This window comes from Saimiri boliviensis, chromosome 17 (genome assembly GCF_048565385.1).
Source record: "Saimiri boliviensis isolate mSaiBol1 chromosome 17, mSaiBol1.pri, whole genome shotgun sequence".
In the NCBI taxonomy this organism is placed as follows: Eukaryota; Metazoa; Chordata; class Mammalia; order Primates; family Cebidae; genus Saimiri; species Saimiri boliviensis.
The window spans coordinates 71,106,456-71,124,155 of NC_133465.1; the positions used below are offsets into that span (position 1 = coordinate 71,106,456).

The following is a 17,700-nucleotide window of genomic DNA, read 5'->3' on the forward strand; positions in this document are numbered from 1 at the left end:
GCATCGGGCCTCTTAGGGGAGCCGGCTCCGGCTCTTCCGGGAAGGAACGCCCCGAGCGGACAGGGAGCGGGGAGGCGTGCAGGGGCGGGCGGGACGAGCAGGCCCTGGGCCCGCGCCGCACCCGGTCTGAAGGCGGAGGCCCGGCCGCGCTCCTCCGAGAAGCCACCAGGGGGTCTGGGGCTTTCGCTGGGAGAGGGGACGTCGCTCGGCGCTCCGCCCCGACGGCAGCACTGGGGGCCCGGGGCGGGCGGGAAACGCGGGTTCCTGCGGGCTCCGGGCCCCATCCTCGGTTCGTATCGCGCACGGACAGGAACCCGCGGGCTCCGAAGAAAGAGCCCGTGAATGCGGAGTCCCCGGGCCCCGTGGCTGCTTGACGCGACCCCAGACGCCGGAGGAAAGAAAGGACCCAGCGGCCCACGGGCCGCCGCCGCCGTCGCCGCTTCTGCGCCTGCTCAGCGCGCTGCCTTGTGGGTACTCTCGGGGTGAGACGAGGCCAGCGCGAAGTGCGGCTAGAGCGTCCCTCCCGGCTCTCACGCCCGGGGCCATAACGGCTAGAGCGCCGCTCCCTGCTCGACTGTCTGGCGGCCTTGGCGGCTAGAGCGTCCCTCCCCAGCTCGAATGCCCGGCGGCCGCGGCGGCTAGAGCGTCGCTGCTCAGCTCGGATGCCCGGCGGCCGCGGCGGCTAGAGCGTCGCCTTCCCTCGGGGAACCGCGTGTGACCTTCCAGCCCGCGGACCGATGCTGCCGGCGGCCGCTCGCCCCCTGTGGGGGCCGTGCCTTGGGCTTCGGGCCGCTGCGTTCCGCGTCGCCAGGTACCGCGGGATGCTGGGGCGCCAGGACCGGGCTGGCGGGCAGGGTAGGGGGCGGCCGGACACTGAGGGGCCGGTCCGGGCGGAGGCGGGCGGCGGGGCCGGCCTCCCTGCAGCGCCCGGGCCGGGCTTGGGGGGTCTGCGCGGGGCGCGGGGAGGAGGCCCGCCGGTGCGCCCGCCCCTTCCCTCCTGGGCCGCAGACAGCGCCGGGGTCGGCCCCAGGTGACCTTGGTCGGTTCCCTGCTCCTCCCCCGGCCTCAGCCTCCTCCGCGGCAAAGGCCCGTCCGTGCGTGCGGCGCTTTTCGGCCGGGGGGCCCACATTTTGGGGTCCTTCCGCAGGAAGAGGCACCTGAGTAATAGTTTCACCACCGCTGGGTTGATCAAGCTTCATTCAAACCAGAAGCTTGAGGTTTGAGCGGTCCGGCTGCAAATAAGCACGTGGCTTTTAAGGCTCTTGGAAGAATTTAAAGTAACTTGCAAACCTTTTTATCAATATGAGCCCTTGAGGTCTGAAAACCCTGGGCTGGGACCATGGAGCTAGGTGATTTTCGACCGTAGTGACTGCCAGCCTGAGTTTAATGGCCAACACCCATCCTCTGGTTTCTGTCCTGTCGCCCTGGTCTCTGCAGCCCGCTCCATTCCAGGGCTGACAGCTGTTTGAATTGGGGGTGGGGGCTAGGCAGCAGGTGCCGTGTGTCTGTGCCGTGCGACATGTGAGAAGCAGCAGCCATCGGAGGGGTGAAGCCCTTGCTGGTGCACCCCTGGATAACGCCCCGAAGGAGTACCCCCCCAAGATTCAGCAACTGGTCCAGGACATCGCCAGCCTCACTCTGCTGGAGATCTCAGACCTCAACGAGCTCCTCAAGGTATTGTGAGAGGGTGGCCCAGACCCAGGGGCTGGAAGATTGTCTGGGGGCCGCTATGTTTTGTTCCCGGTGTATTTTTGAAGTTTGGTAAATTGTCAGAAGCCCGTTTGTCCAGGTGCAAGGTCCATGCCAGGCTGGTTCCTCCTCCTCCGTGTGTTCTGGCTGGTGTGGGGGCAGCTGTTGACACAGTTGTCTATCTCTGCAGAAAACGTTGAAGATCCAAGATGTGGGGCTTGTGCCGATGAGTGGTGTGATGCCTGGGGCTGTCCCTGCTGCCGCAGCCCAGGAGGTGAGTCCTGGGCAGAAAGAGGCATTTCTGTGGTGCCCAGTTCGCCTGTGGCCTCACGTGCCATGGCCCCTTATGTCAGCTTCTGCAGCCATCGTCATGTCTGCAGCCTTCACACCTGTGCAGGCCTCGTGCAGCCTCCCGGGACCTACTCCCTGCCACGGATGTGCACGTCCTTGCCACGTGGAGACCATGTTTCTAATGGGGAAAACAGTCACTAAGAGCAGGCCGAGCGCTGTGGCTCACACACGCCTGTAATCCCAGCAATTTGCGAGGCTGAGGTGGGCAGATCACTTGAAGTCAGGAGTTCAAGGCCAGCCTGGCCAACATGGTGAAACCATGTCTCTACTAAATTAGCTGGAGTGGTGGCAGGCACCTGTAACCTCAACTACTTGGGAGGCTGAGGCAGGAGAATCGCTTGAACCAGGGAGGCGGAGGTTGCAGTGAGCCAAGATCACGCTACTGCCCTCCAGCCCGGCAACAGAGCAAGACCCTGTCGCAAAACAAAAAGAGAGAGAAAAGAAAAGAAGAAATTATACCGAATAGAATGTTGTAAACATTATGGAGAAAAGGAGGGAAGAAGCTTAAGGTGAGAGGGAGAGTTACAAGTTCAAAGAGGAGGCAGTCATGGCAGAAGAGACTTCCTGGCAGAGGAGAGGGGGTGGTACCAGGGCCACCGGGCAAGAGGGTTGGAGTTCAGGGAGCAGCATGGAGGTGGAGGCTGGCACAGACGAAGGGGCGTAACAGGCGGCTCTGTCCTTGGGTCCCTGCAGGGAAGCCGACGGTCGTGAGGTGGCATGAGCCTCTCCACTGGCGCCCTCCCCTCAGCCCCTTTCCCCCACTAGGGAACCAGGTCGTGTCCCACAGAGGGTCCCACATTCCAAATGCATAGGGTGTCCGTGGGGCATCGTCACTGTCACGCCTGAGACCTGGAAGGCAGTTTAAAGGCTGAGAAGATTGAGGCTGAGCGTTTGGGTAAGAATAGCTGGGATTCCTGGAGGGGATGTTATTAACAGCTGGACAGCAGGCCCGACCCAGCCCGCTCCAGGCCACAGGGACACGCAGCCCCCTGCCCTCAGGTAGTGCTGGGTCTCCATGCGTCACCTCAGAAGCGCGGTGTGCCCGTCAGTCCCCGGGCGGGTCGTCAGTTTGTCATTGTACGTGCACTGTGACGTTGATGAGGACAGAGTGGCGCTGCTTTTCTGTAACTATTTTATATACAGAGCACTTTTGACGTCATTCTTTCCTGTTAGAAGTTACACTTTCTAAGGGAGAGGGGAGTGTTGAGGGAAAGACTGAAGTGTGTTTTGTTTTTGAGACTGAGTCTCACTCTGTTACCCAGGCTTAAGTGCAGTGGCGCGATCTCGGCTCACTGCAACCCTCCTGGGTTCAAGCGATTCTCCTGCCTCAGCTTCCTAATTTTGTGTATTTTGAATAGAGACAGGGTTTCCCTTTGTTGGCCAGGCTGGTCTCAAACTGCTGACTTCAAGTGATCCACCCAACTCAGCCTCCCAAAGTGGTGGGATTACAGGCGTCAGCCACCAGCTGAGGCAGGTTCAGGAAGTCTCACTGGGCACATCTGCTCTGACTAGCCCTGAGAGGAAGAGCACCAGCTGGTGAAGGACGAGCGCGTCGGGAGACCTGACTTCCAACTCCAGGCTTGGCTGGGGCCTCCCCCGTGCCTCCCTTTGGGGCCTTAGAATGGCTTTGGCCCAGCAGTGGAGGCATTACCACCCCCGACCATTTCTCACCTGCCCCCCCGTCTTTCCTACTCCCTAAGGTGGTGGAAGAAGAAATCCCCAAACTGAAAGAACAGACGCATTTCACTGTCCGCCTGACCGAGGCCAATCCTGTGGACAAAGTGAAACTGATCAAGGAGATCAAGAACCACATCCAGGGCATCAACCTCGTCCAGGTGGGGCCCGCGCCACCGCAGCCAGTTCCGGCAGGTTCGGGAGCGGCGGCCCAGAGCCCCGGGTCTCTGACTTCACTCTCTCTGGCAGGCAAAGAAGCTGGTGGAGTCCCTGCCCCAGGAAATCAAAGCCAATGTCGCCAAAGCTGAGGCGGAGAAGATCAAGGCAGCCCTGGAAGCGGTGGGCGGCACCGTGGTTCTGGAGTAGCCTCCAGCGCCGAGGACTTGTGTTGAGGGGTCCCTGGGACCGGGTGAGGCTCCGCCCTCCCGTGGCCGCCGGCTGCACCCCCAGCTCCAGGCGCCCAGAGGAGCAGTTTGGGAGTGAGCACCGCGTGCGCTACGCGGCGAGGCCGGACAGGCCGCACAGACCTGTGGCAGGGAGGGAGGGGCGGCTGCTGCCTGGTGAGGGCACTGGGAGGCCACCAGGACGCGCCACTGGTGAATGTGCCTCTGGTGGCCGCTGAGAAGAATACACTGTGCAGCTGAGTGTGTGGAGTGCGGTGCTGTGGCGGGGCTGTGGCGGGGCTTCGGGGCTGGTACGGGATGGCAGGCTTGTTCCTGCCCCCTCCAGCTGACAGCTGGAAGTCTACAGACAATCACCAGGTCACCTGAGATCCCACAGCGGGCCCGGTGGGTGGCAGTGGAGTGGCGGGCCTGGGCTGAGCGGGAACCTCCCTGTCGTGAGTGCTGGCCCTCCTTAAGGCAGCAGGAAGTTCAGCACTTGCCTGAGAAGCTGAGGCAGCCTCGGAGCCAGCAGAGCCACCCCTAGCTCAGGCTGCAAGTACCCCTGACCCTAAGCCCGGCAACGGCTGTGTGGGTATGAGGGGTGGGGTGTGGGGTGTACTTTGCATCTGCAGAGTTGGGTGTCAGCTGCTCCTCTGGGGCCCGTAAGTGGGGGATCCTGGGACCTGGGCACAGTGGCAGGAGGGGCGTGTGGACATGAGCACTGGCGTACGGGGCCAGCTTGGCGCAGTGGTCACTGTGCACTCAGTAGGTTTCTGTCCCAGCTGGCCCATGACCAAGGCCAGCCCCCGGGCTGTGAGCCCACCACAGGGCCAGAGACAGGATGCGTTTAGCACCTGCTTTGGGAAACATGCCTGGTGTGAAGGCCCTATGGGCAGCCATGCCCCCCAGCCTCAGTTTCCCTGGTGGAAGAATGCCTTGCTTGGGACCAGAAAGGGGCCCTGTGTGTCTGGGACCTGCCCAGTGGCTGGGATGCCTGGGGAGAGGCAGAGTTTCAGGCTCACTCTGGGCACCCACACCCTGCCTGCCCAGGTCCCCTTCCAAGGCCTTCTGGTAGTTTCTCTGACTAACATGCTGTCCCCAGAACAGGCTCTGCCACAAGCCTGAAAGTCCTCATTAGCCATGATAGCCATTTGAGGGGTTTATGATTCTTCCCTCAGGAGGACACCACCGCCTGGGACTGGGTGCATCGTGCCTGGTGTCCTGCCGACCCCAGCTGCCTTTTCCCCCTGGAAGTCAGTGAACATCTGAGCTCAGGGGCCAGTCCTGCTTGGGGTCAGACAGGCATGCTGTCTTCATCTGGGCTGCCCTGAGGCCGGACAGGCCAGCAAAAATCTCCCAACGTGACTCTACTGTCTGCCCTCATCCAGGAATCTGCCAGGCCACTCTCAGGAGTCACCGAGAGGCTCTGTCCTCCCTGCCGGGGGATCCCCAAGGTGACCTGTGTATGCCAAGGGGCAGGACACTGCTGTGCACACGAGGCTGCAGTCCAGAGGCCTGATGGGGCTCTCCTTTCCCACGACCTGGCCCAGGCTGCCCCAACCACCCCCTTGGGCCTACAGACAAAACTTACGATCCGTTTGAGAATTGCAGGGGTCTTCGTGAGTCCCCTGACCTACAGGTGACAAAATCCACTATTTGAAAAGGCTCTGGTCTTGGACGCATCTCCTGTTTCACAGGACCCCTTGCCTTCTGGTCGCGCGCCCACAGCTCACGGAGTTCACACGTTTCTGTCTCCTGCTGCTCCTTGGTTTTTTCTTTCTTTTTTTTTGAGACAGTCTTGTTCTGTTGCCCAGGCTGGAGTGCAATCTCGGCTCACTGCAACCTCCACCTCCCGGGTTCAAGCCATTCTCCTGCCTCAGCCTCCTGAGCAGCTGGGATTATAGATGTGCACCACCATGCCCAGCTAATTTTTGTAATTTTAGTAGAGATGAGGTTTCACCATGCTGGCCAGACTGGTCTCGAACTCCTGACCTCAGGACCTGCCCACCTCAAACTCCCGAAATTCTTTTTTTTTAATGTTCATTTTAATTATTTATTGTTTTGAAACAGAGTCTCATGCTGTTGCCTGGGCTGGTGGTGCAATCTCGGCTCACTACAGACTCTACCTGCCAAATTCAAGTGATTCTCATGCCTTAGCTTCCCAGGTAGCTAGGATTACCGGGTTGCACCACTATGCCCAACTAATTTTGTATTTTTATTAGTAGAGACAAGAGTTTCACTATGTTGGCCAGGCTGATCTCAAATTCCCTCAAGCAGTCAGTCTGTCTTGGCCTCCCAATGTGCCCAGCCTTATTTTTAGTTTTTATTATTATTTTTTTAATAATAGAGATGGGGTGTCACCATGTTGGCCAGGCTGGTCTCAAACTCCTGACCTCAGGTGATCCACCCACCTCAGCCTCCCAAAGTGCTGGGATTACAGGTGTGAGCCACCACGCCCTGCTTATTTTTATTTTTTTATTTTTTGAGGCAGAGTTTTGCTCTTGTCACGCAGGCTGGAGTGCAATGGCACAGTCGGCTCACTGCAACCTCCACCTCCCGGGTTCAAGCGATTCTACCTCAGCCTCCTGAGTAGCTGGGATTACAGGTGTGCGCCACTACACCCAACTAGTTTTTGTATTTTTTTTTTTTTTTTTTGAGACGGAGTTTCGCTCTTGTTAACCCAGGCTGGAGTGCAATGGCACGATCTCGGCTCACCGCAACCTCCGCCTCCTGGGTTCAGGCAATTCTCCTGCCTCAGCCTCCTGAGTAGCTGGGATTACAAGCACCCGCCACCATGCCCAGCTAATTTTTTGTATTTTTAGTAGAGACGGGGTTTCACCATGTTGACCAGGCTGGTCTCGATCTCTTGACCTCGTGATCCACCCGCCTCGGCCTCCCAAAGTGCTGGGATTACAGGCTTGAGCCACCGCGCCCGGCCTTAGTTGTTGTATTTTTAGTAGAGACAGGGTTTCACCACATTGGCCAGGCTGGTCTTGAACTCCTGACCTCAGGTGATGTGCTCCCTTCGGCCTCCCAAAGTGCTGGGATTACGGGCCCGAGTCACCGTGCCTGGCTTATTTTTAGTTTTTAATAGAGACAGGATCTCTGTCACCCTCGCGGGAGTGCTCACTGCAGCCTTGGCCGCCTGTGCTCAAGCAGTCCTCCCGTCTGCCTCCCGAGTAGCTGGGACTGCAGACACATGCCATCATGCCCAGCTAATCTTTTGATTTTTTTGTAGAGATGAGGTCTCACTGTATTGCCCAGGCTGGTCTGAAAGTCCTAGCCTCAAGAGATCCTCCTGCCTCGACCTCCCAAAATTCTGGGATTACAGGCAAGAGCTGCCATGCCAGCTTTTCGTGTTCTTTGTACATCTCCGTAGCTCCCGCTCCTCAGCCGCTGGGCCTGCTCTTCCTGCTTTGGAGCAGGTCCTTAAGCAGGGAGCCAGTGTTACATGGGTTGAGGTCTCTGCCAGCAGCTGGTTCCCACCCTGTCTTGCAGGTGGCCTTGGGAGGGATGGGTTGCAGCCCAGGCCCAACCCACTCCTTAACTGGAGTGTCTCAGACTGAGGGGACACCGGCCTTCCAGGCCCTGCCTACCCCAAAGCTTCCATCGCCTCTGATTCTCAGTAATTGGGAGCCGATGGATGCAACTCATCTCGGTTCACACTGGGTGAGACGTGCCGCCGTGGGCACAGCCAAGTCTGCTGGACTGAGGCCTGAGCCTGGAAGGCCCCGGACAAGGATGCCAGTCCAGCCCTTCGCTGGGAAATTTCCGTCACAATCAGGCCACCTCCCCCACTTCCTAACTGTTGAGTCTGTTGGCTCTGGGCCTTCTAAGCCCAGCGTGATCCCTCTGAGGCCCTGCGGTGCATTTGTGCTGTCTCCATGTTCCCTGCCGAGCCCCAGCCCAGGCTTGCTGCAGGAGCACTGCCCCCACCCTCCTCGTGGCCTCCGGAGAACCTCCACCCGCTTCCCCAACAGGCTGTTTCCACCTCCAGTGGCCACCCGGCCCCCTTCTCCGTCACACCTGGGGCACCCGGCCAAACCAAAGTCCAGGGGACACTTCAGGGCAGAGCCACTGCCTCTGGCCAGCGGCGCACTCCCCAGCCCAGATCTGCTGATGACCTCTTGGGTCAGCGGCCACCCAGAGTCTAGAGAACAGTCTCCTCCAATTGGCCGGTCTAGACAGACACAGAGCCTGCCTGCCTACGATGGGGTTACGGCCCAGTAAACCCACGGCCAAGCTGAAAGTCGTGTGTGTGTGTCTTGTGCCTCTGACACACGGCATCACTGGACGCACTGAGGCAGAGCTAGACGCATTCTGGTCCTTGAGGGGGTCCAGGGACCATGAGTTGTTTTTCCAGTGCCCCTCACCCTTTGCCCTGGTCACCCAAGCTGGATAGGCACGTTCTTCGTCCCTGTGGCCCAGTCCTAAAGCAGCCTTGGGGGCTTCAATTTCACTCTGCCCCGCAGGTGCACCTGGGCCACGAACACACCAGCACCTCCTTGTTCTGTGCAGGGAAGTGGAATCCAAGCAAGGGCCCAGATGCAGGCCGGCATCTCCTGGGAACGGGAGCCCCAGGACCCATCCCGGGGCCCCACTTCCTGGGTGGTTGCCTGGGGCATCTCGTCAGAGCCAGACCAGAGCTGAGCAGGAGCTCCCGTGCGTCTGTGTGTGGGAAGGCAGAGGCAAGTCCTTTCTGCCTTTTGCCCCTGGTTTTCATTCAGTCTGGCCCAAGCGGGTTTTCCCTTTTTTTTTTTTTTTTTTTTTGCTTTGAGACAGTCTTGCTCTGTCACCAGGCTGGAGTGCTATGGCGCGATCTCAGCTCACTGCAACCTCTGCCTCCTGGGTTCAAGCGATTCTCCTGCCTCAGCCCCCGAGTAGCTGCGATTAGAGGGTTGAGCCAACCGCGCCGGCTTCCGAAGCCGGTTTTCTGTTCTCTTGCAGCTGGGCCGGGGCTGAGGCCTCGAAGGGGCAGGGGTTGCAGACGCAGGGCCCACGCGGCGCAAACGTGGCCCCCGCCCGGGGACTCTGGATCCAGCGCCTGCGCAGCGGGGAGGCCACGGGGTGCAGGTTCAGGGCCAGGGGCCGGGCCTCCCGGGGATTGGCAGGGCGCCCGCCGCGGGCCAGTGAGCCTGGGGCCGGTCCCCGCACGGTGACCCTCGGCGCCGCGCTCCGGCCTGGGGAGGCAAGGACACCGGAGTCCCGGGTAAGGGGAGGCGGCCTTGGAGCCCCCGCGCGTCCCCACGCCGGGCCCACCGCGCTCGGCGCTCCTGCGCGGCCGCTTTAAGGTCCCGGGCCCACCTCCGTCGCTGGGGGCGCGGCCTAGCGGTCCCGCCCCCGGGGCGCGCGCGCGCATTGGCTGTGCGGGGTGCGGGCGCGCGGGCGGCGCTTTGAACCGGGCGCGGGGCGCTGCGGGCCGGTCCCAGTCGGGGTCGTGCCCGGGTCCGGCTGCAGTCGGGCTGGAGTTGGGCTCTTCTGGGCCATGGCGGCCGAGGCGCGCGTGTCGCGCTGGTACTTCGGGGGACTTGCCTCCTGCGGGGCCGCCTGCTGCACGCACCCGCTGGACCTGCTCAAGGTGAGGCCGGGACGGGGGGCGCGGGGCGCGGGGCGCGGGGCGCGGGGCGGACGGGACTCTGGCGCCGCCGAGGCGCCTGCAACCGCAGCAGTCCGGCCCCACGCGCCCGGGGATCGCTGCGCCCCGGGGCTCCTCCAGGAGAGCGCGAGGCGGCGCCCGACGCGCTGGTGACCGAGCCGGGGTGGCGGATCCCGGGTGGCCCTCGGCTGGTGGCCGCGGAGCTCGAGGCCTTAGGGGCGCAGCCGCGCTCCCCGGGTTCCCAGCCGGGTTCCCAGTTCTCGGCAAGTGGCATTCCAGCCCCAGCTCTGCACTTTAATACGTGGTGACCTTGGGCGAGTCACTTGGCCTCTCTGAGCCAGCCACCGCCATACATTCAAGGACACGGCTTCCTCCTGGTTGGAAGTTATGGTGGGGAGTTCTGTGAGGTGCACAGGCGCTGGCACGCCCAGGGCGTGGGCCAAGCCGGCATCCCCCCAGGGGTGCTTAGGACGCTTCCGGACGTGGTCCTGGGCAAGTGGGGTGACCCGGTGCCCCTGATTTCGGCCGCTTCCTCCGGAGAGCTGGGCGGGGACTGGAAGTGATGTTAGGACCAGCACACCCCCGGGAGACCCTGTGCGCGTGCGGTCCTGGCCCTATGAGATGGGGTATTTCTCAGCACGAGAAGCAGCCACCGGTTTTTTTCCTTAAAAAAAAAAAAAAAATGCTTATGGGGCAAAATAAGACACAGCTGGCCTTGTTTCCCAGGGACAGCCAAGGGGCGTTGTTTTCTGACCCTGCCTTGCCACAGAGAACAAAGAAGAAAGGGCCCGAGGCTTTGCACAGTCTGCCCAGTGGGCCGTGCCCTGTGAACCCGGCTGCGGCCGCTGGGCAGCCGCCTGTCTGGGGAACTTTTATTTTAGCAGGCTGCGCAGGGGACCTGTATTTTTTACTACTGAGTAAAAATGCTGGCCACTGTGTGAAGGCCAAGTGAGCAGATGTGGGCGTTTGGGGCACCTGAGACCGAGATTGTCCTGGGAGCGGCCTGCGCAGCTCCCAAGCCACAGGCAGCCAGGGCCAGGGAGATGCGGTCACAGGACAGGAAGGCGCTGGCGTGGCCAGGAGGAGCCCCTTCTTGGCATCTGGCTCTTCCTTTCCTCCTGGGTGCCACATAGGTGCCCCCCCCAGGGCCTCTCCTACAGGCTCTCTGGGTGTTGAAGGCTGCCCCCGCCTGCCTGACCACTGTCCAAGGCCCCTCTGGGCGTCACTGCCCCTTGGCCCCACCCCACCAGGTGTTCCTTGGCTGCAGAACACTGTGGGAGGAGGCAGGGAAGGCTTTCCGGTGGAGGCGGGACTGCCCTCTGGCCTGGGAGGGCGGGAGAAGCCGCTGGCTGCTGACAGCAGATGGGGCTGTGGGCAGGGCGTGTCCCTGAGGACTGCTCGCCAGGGCTCTCTGCCTGGCCGTTCAAAAAATAGTTGTAAAGCTTCTTGATCACTTTGTCCCATGTCCCTACTGTTGGTTTTGGCCTGGACAGAGGCTGCTGCCTGTGTGGGCACCGGGTCCTCAGGCCCAGCCCCTCTGTTCTGCCACGTCACACAATGGGAGGCCCCTCTCTGTCCCCACTCATCTTTGCCACCCCCTGGGCATGTGTGACAGGGGCCATGCATGTGGAGGTCACACTGAATGGTGGACGGGCTTCTTTGGGGTCAGTGCTGGGGGTGGGACCCAGGAGCTGGGATCCTGGGTCAGGTGCTGGCCTTCCTGTCTGGCCCTGGCCCGCCCCTCTTCTGCCTGGAGCTCTCAGCTGGCCAGGCTGGTGGGCAGAGGTCTTGTGAGTGGTGGAGGCCAAGGAACGCGGAGGTTGTGGAGCTGACAGTCCCTGCGTGCCTGCCCACAGCTTCTAGGTGCTTTGTGGAGGAGGCCACTGTGCCCTGTGCCAGCCACACTGTCCCTCGCCTGCTGCTGAACTCCTGCCGCCTTTCAAGGCCTTCTCTGGCCACCTCCTCAGTCTCCTACGATCCTGCAGGCTCCCTCGCCATTTCTGAGCCCCCGGAAATGTCTGTCTCTCTTGAGATGTGGTGTGGTGGATAAAAAGTAGGGCTCTGGGGTCTCCTCGCTGGGCCCAAATCCTGATGGCACCAGTGGGTGCGTGACCTCTCCGTGCCTCAGTTTCCTCATCTGCAGAAGGAGAATGGCAAGCCCCTGTGGCCAGTGCAGCAAGGACTCAGGTGGTGCGTGGGGCATGCGTGGGGCACTCGGGGCTCACGGGCTCTCTCAGCTCAGTGTCCACCGCTGTGGTTGCTGGTGGAAAGCACTGGTGTGAGCTGGTTCCAGGCACGGGTGTGGAGTCCCCGGGCAGGGCCGGTGGGAGGCCTTATCACTGCCCTGCCTCAGTTTCCCCCTCCAGATGGACCCGGCACCGATCCCTCGGGGTCACTGCGGGGTCTGACAGCACTCACTCCCGCAGGTGCATCTGCAGACTCAGCAGGAGGTGAAGCTGCGCATGACGGGCATGGCGCTGCGGGTGGTGCGTGGCGACGGCATCCTGGCGCTCTACAACGGCCTGAGCGCCTCGCTGTGCAGACAGGTGCGCAGAGGGTGCCAGCCTCGGGCTTCCACATCCCCTCAGGGCTCCCGGACTGGGGCCTAGTCCCATGGTGGGCGTCGGAGCTACTTCCATCCCCTTTCCAAGACTTTCTGCCAGGACCAACCCACAGGGCCCAGAGAGCTGGTGACCCTGGGGTGGACCCTCCACGGACATCAGCCCAGTTCTCAGGGCTGGGCCTGAGACTGCCACTTGCCAGTGGGGAAACTGAGGCCCAGTGAGGGAGAGAGCAGGGTGCAGCTCTAGATTTGTGAACTGGCTCAGCCGCATGCTGACCCAGTGGCCTTGGGAAGGCCGCCAGGTCCCTGTAGCCCGTTGGGCTGAGGGGATACTTGGCTGGGCCGTGGTGGTGAGGCTGCGGGATGTGGGGCGTGCCTGCCCCTCCAAGCCGGGCCCTTCTCCCCAGATGACCTACTCCCTGACTCGGTTTGCCATCTACGAGACTGTGCGGGACCGGGTGGCCAAGGGCAACCAGGGGCCCCTCCCCTTCCACTGGAAGGTGCTGCTGGGCTCCATCAGCGGTGAGCTGCTGGGCGGGCTGGGCGAGGGGTGGCTGGGGGCTGTGGTCACCAAGTGTCATCACTGGCTGTCTCTGCGGTTTGTATCACTGCAGGTTTGGCTGGAGGCTTTGTGGGGACTCCCGCGGACTTGGTCAACGTCAGGTTGGTGTCCCCCGACCCCACCTGCAAGGCCAGGGGCTTTCTTGTCCCCAGACAGACCAGGGCGTGCCGGGGTCGCTGACAGGGTGGGGTCAGCCTGGAACAAGCCACTCGGACCCTGGTGTCCTGGGCATAGGAGGGCAGGTGTCCGAGCCCCGGTGCGCCCCAGCCTGGTGGCCCTGCTGACCAGCGTGAGCTTCCCGGCTGCCCGTGGGGCTCTGCCAGGGCTGCCCACGGCCCGAGGCCCGCCTGCCCCTCCCACCGCCTGCTTCTGTTTCAGGATGCAAAATGACATGAAGCTGCCCCAGGCTCAGCGGCGCAAGTGAGTCACGGGCGGCCCTGCCTTCTCGGGGTGGTTGGGGTGCAGGAGGCTCATGCTGGAGTGGACCCCCGGCCGCTCAGCCATGACGTAGTGAGGACTCCAGCAGGCCTCGGCACCTGCGTGGTCCACGGAGGTGTCGCTCTGCTCCCTAGGACCTGTGGGTTCTTCCTGCAGGGAGAGGCTTGTTGGACTGGGGGCTGGGCCTGTTTGCACCCTGGCGAGGGGGTGAGTGCAGAGGTGGAGGCCCCAGGTGTGAAGAGACCGCACTCGACAGAAATGCCCGAAGGAGGCACTTGCTCCCTGCCCGGCACAGGGCAGCTGTGCCTCCTGCCTCAGCCTGGGGTCTGCCCCAACTGCAGCGTGAGCCGTTTTCCCCGCCCCTTCCGAGGACCCCTGGGGAAGAGTTTCTGGCTTCTGGCTGTGCACGCAGACTGTCCCCCAAGGATGGCGGGAGGCTGGCACGAAGGAGCCTGCATGCTCAGAGCAGCGCCCAGCCGGGGCCCGCATGCTAAGAGCAGTGCCCAGCCGGGGACTCTGCTGGAGAAGACGGACCCTCCCCACGAGGGCAGGCGGGGCTGGCGGGGTGGCTGTGGGATGGCAGGACCAGCCTCAGATGTTCCCACGGAGGGATCCTCAGGCCCACGAGGCTTCGGCTTCCTCGAGAACCGCCCAGCCTGCGATGGGGCCCGGGAGGCCCCTGGTGGTCAGGGGGAACCTCATGTGGCCATTCCGTGTCCCCGGCAGCTATGCCCACGCCCTGGATGGCTTGTACCGCGTGGCTCGTGAAGGTGAGGGGCAGGCATGCACAGGTGGGGGGGGCTGGGCACCAGGGGATTTGGGCAGGGCACCTGGCCTCACCCCTGGCCTCACGCCTTCCTCGTGCAGAGGGTCTGAGGAGGCTGTTCTCGGGTGCGACCATGGCATCCAGCCGAGGGGCCTTAGTCACCGTGGGACAGGTAGGTCTCCTGTGTAGGGTGAGCATGGGCGGCATCTGCATCTCTGACCTCCGTCTTCAGAGGGATCACAGCACATGGCAGTAGGCGCCGAGACCCTCCTGGGGAGCCACCAGCTGTGCTCTTGCTGGGGCGGGGTCGGGGGCATGGGAGGGTCAGGGCCGCAGCTGTGAAGGGCCTCGGCAGGTCCCTGTCTGGGCCTCATGGTCGGAAGGGGCAGGTACTTGGCCAGCGTCAGGTAGTGTTGCTTGGGGCCCTGCTGCTTTCCCTGAGCTGGGGACCACCCCGCGGCCCTGACTGTCCCTGTGCCCCTGCAGCTGTCCTGCTATGACCAGGCCAAGCAGCTGGTTCTTAGCACCGGGTACCTGGCTGACAACATCGTCACTCACTTTGTCGCCAGCTTCATTGCGGTAAGTGGTGGGAATGGCTGGGGTGGGTGTCCCTGGGCCGGCCTTGGGAGCTGAGAACACCCGGGCTGGGGTGAGGGCTGTGGGAGGTGGGGGCCTCGGGCAGTTCCTGGGGCTCACAAGTGGGCGCTGCGGCTTTGGGAGCTCGTGGGTTGGCCTGGTGCCCTCGCCAGCATGTTACTGGCCTGCCCAGGAATCAGGTCAAAGGGCTCTTTCGGGACTGGCCTGTGGGTGGGATTTGGCAACGGTGCCAAGGGTACCCAACGGGCCGCTGGTGAAGAGCCCCCTCCCCAGGGCGGATGTGCCACGTTCCTGTGTCAGCCCCTGGACGTGCTGAAGACCCGCCTGATGAACGCCAAGGGGGAATATCAGGTGCGTGGGGTCCCACCTGTGCCCTCCGGCTGCCCAGCCCAGCAAGTCCCCTCACCTCTGCGAGGCGTGGACACTTGCCCTGGGGACCCGGGGAAGGATGCCCCCACCGTGGCCTCCCTTCCAGTTGCCCATCTCTGCACAGCCCTTGGCCTTGGGAGAGGGGTCGTGGCTTTGGGTACCCTTGCCTTGTTTTTCTTTTGAATAACCTTTCTCGGTCTGGCGCAGCGGCCCGTGCCTGTAACCCCAGCACTTTGGGAGCCTGAGGCGGGCAGGTCTCTAGAGTCCAGAAGTTCAAAACCAGCCTCGGCAATATACTGAAACCTCATCTCTACCAAAAGTCAAAAATTAGGTTTGGTGGCGTGTTCCTGTGATCCCAGCCTCTTGGGTGGTTGAGGTTCCGGCTACACAGGAGGCCGAGAGAGGAGAATCCCTGGGCCCAGGAGTCCAGGCCACAGTGAGCCGAGATTGTACCACCGCATCCTAGCCGGGATGACACAGAGTGTTTTTTAAACAAAACAGTTTTGTTTTGTTTTGAGACAGAGTCTCGTTCTGTCGCCCAGGCTGGAGTGCAGTGGGGCAGTCTCAGCTCACTGTAACCTCTCCCTCCAGGGTTCAAGCGATTCTCATGCCTCAGCCACCCAAGAAGCTGGGATTACAGGCGTGTGCCACCACGCTCGGCTAATTTTTATATCTTTAGAGGCAGGATTTCGCCACGTTGGCCTGGCTGGTCTTGAACCCTTGGCCTGAAGTGATCCGCCCACCTCAGCCTCCCAAAGGGCTGGGATTACAGGCGTGAGCCCCCACGCGGCCAGAGCATTTCCTTAGCAGATAAACAGAGGTAGTGCTGCTCACGGCAGTTGGTGCCACACAGTGCTCTGGCCTCCTGCCTTGGGCTCCCGCCAGCTCCGTGGCAATTCCACGTCTGCAGAGCCCGAGCCTGATTCCCGCTCTTCTCCCTGACCCTGCCGTGCCGCGTCCGTGGTTCTCACGGTTCTGTTCACACAGCCCCCTCCACCCCCGGGCCCTGGTTTCACCGCATCAGCAGGCACGCCTGCCGCTGACCTGGCCAGGGCCTGCAGGCCTGTGGTCACCTGACAGCCGCCAGCAGCCGCAGCTCACACCCACCCCCACACCCCATGTTCAGGGTGCACAGGCCGGGGTGCCTGGGAGGGGATTTTCGTGGCCTTGGGGTGAGAGGCAGCCTTTTGTATTGTTTCACTGCATTTTCTGCAGGGCGTTTTCCACTGCGCTGTGGAGACGGCGAAGCTCGGGCCCCTGGCCTTTTACAAGGTGCGGTGGGGGTGGCGGTGGCTCGGGCAGCGGGGACAGGTCCCTTCAGGCTCTGCGTCGCTCATTTCCCGTCTCCTTCCAGGGCCTTGTCCCGGCTGGCATCCGCCTCGTCCCCCACACCGTGCTCACCTTTGTGTTTCTGGAACAGCTTCGCAAAAACTTTGGCATCAAAGTTCCGTCCTGACCGGCCGTGGGAATGGCCGGGCCACCTGGCCAGCAGAGCTAGACCCTTCCAGAGTCCCCAAGTGTCAGCACCACGCCCAGCGCCTGCTCCTGGGGCCAGGCCTCCCTGCAGGCCCCTGCTGTGCCCCCCACCCCAAGCTTGCTGGCTCCTCCTGGCCTCGTCCCCTCCCTGCTTGGGCTCCCAGACTCCCCAGGCTTGGCGCTGGGTGGCCTGGCCTCTCTCCCGCTGGCGGCCCCTCAGGGTAACGGAGGCCACCGGAGGCTGGTTTCCTCCTCGCTCCTGGGCGGGGGGAGGGGTGTCATTCCTGCCTCCTGCCCTGAGGCCCAAAGCAGCATCTTCCAGCACGTTCCATCGAGGACTTCGTGGTGGGGTGTGGCGCCCCCTGGTGGTTGCTCCCCGAAGTGCAAGCCATGCACTGCGTATCCGCGGAGAGGGGCCAGACCTTCCACCTGCTCCGGCAGCTGCTGGGTCCCACCCACGAACAGACCACGCAGACCACGAGCGAGTGCCTGGAGGGAGGGGCCCAGCGTGAGAGGGTTGAGGGCCACCAAGGTCCACGCCCATCCGCCCCGCAGTGGCTTTCACAGTCTTGCCAAGGCCTCTCCGCTCCCCAGCGGGCTGTCTCCGTCTTCGGGGACTGTGCCTGTGTCCCTCGGGCCCTGCACCCTCCCACTCGGCCCCCTGGGGGAATGGCCCAGCCAGGCTGTGGTCCCGCCTCACGGCCTTCTCCCGGACGTGGAGTCCCGTGGGGTGGCTGCGGCGGCCTCTGCCCTCCTGGTCGCTGGGCTGCACCCGCCTGGGAAGGGGCCTGCTCTGTGGGGGCTGCAATCAATAAATGCGGCGAGCTGCTGCGTCTGTCCCTGCCTGCACCGCCCGCCCGCTGGCCGCCTTGCTGCCCAGTGCAGCGGGACCCCTGCACCCCCGAAGGACGGCAGAATCAATGCCCTTCAGGGAGGAGCCAGAGCCTGGCTGTGCAGTTGGGAGGCCTTTGGGTGGAGGAACTGGGGAAGGAGGGGGAAGGGAATGAGGGATCTCAGCCGGTGTAGAGCTCTGGACCCCATGGCGCGACCCCACCGACACTAAGCACTAATTTTTTTTGAGACAGGATCTGGCCCTGTCATCCAGGCTGGAATGCAGGGATGAAATCTTGGCTCACTGACCTGGGCCTCCTGGGCTCAAACCAGTCTCCTACCTCAGCCTCCCAAGTAGCTGGTGTTATGGGCGTGTACCACCACACCTGGCTAATTTTTGTATGT

General features: G+C 62.5%; 2 protein-coding genes across 4 annotated transcripts; both read left to right on the forward strand.

Moving 5' to 3' along the window:
* The first annotated feature begins 79 nt into the window (after positions 1–79).
* MRPL12 (mitochondrial ribosomal protein L12) lies at positions 80–4,359 on the forward strand. The gene is made up of 5 exons (XM_039476375.2): positions 80–811; positions 1,488–1,674; positions 1,880–1,963; positions 3,741–3,875; positions 3,964–4,359. The coding sequence occupies exons 1-5, from the start codon at positions 738–740 to the stop codon at positions 4,078–4,080; spliced, it is 597 nt and encodes a 198-aa protein (XP_039332309.1). The 5' UTR covers positions 80–737; the 3' UTR covers positions 4,081–4,359.
* A 4,839-nt stretch (positions 4,360–9,198) lies between these two features.
* Positions 9,199–16,534, forward strand: SLC25A10 (solute carrier family 25 member 10). 3 transcript variants are annotated; one of them, XM_074389061.1, is made up of 12 exons: positions 9,585–9,675; positions 11,550–11,883; positions 12,120–12,239; positions 12,664–12,778; positions 12,871–12,919; positions 13,197–13,238; positions 13,983–14,026; positions 14,124–14,194; positions 14,509–14,601; positions 14,893–14,970; positions 16,204–16,260; positions 16,343–16,534. In XM_074389061.1, exons 3-12 carry the CDS (start codon positions 12,156–12,158, stop codon positions 16,442–16,444), a joined length of 735 nt encoding a protein of 244 aa, XP_074245162.1. In that variant the 5' UTR covers positions 9,585–9,675; positions 11,550–11,883; positions 12,120–12,155; the 3' UTR covers positions 16,445–16,534. The 3 variants fall into 3 exon arrangements, with proteins under 3 accessions (XP_039332308.1, XP_039332307.1, XP_074245162.1); XM_039476374.2 differs by lacking the exons at positions 9,585–9,675; positions 11,550–11,883 and adding an exon at positions 9,199–9,306; XM_039476373.2 differs by lacking the exon at positions 11,550–11,883 and having other exon boundaries at positions 9,323–9,675.
* Positions 16,535–17,700: the final 1,166 nt, after the last annotated feature.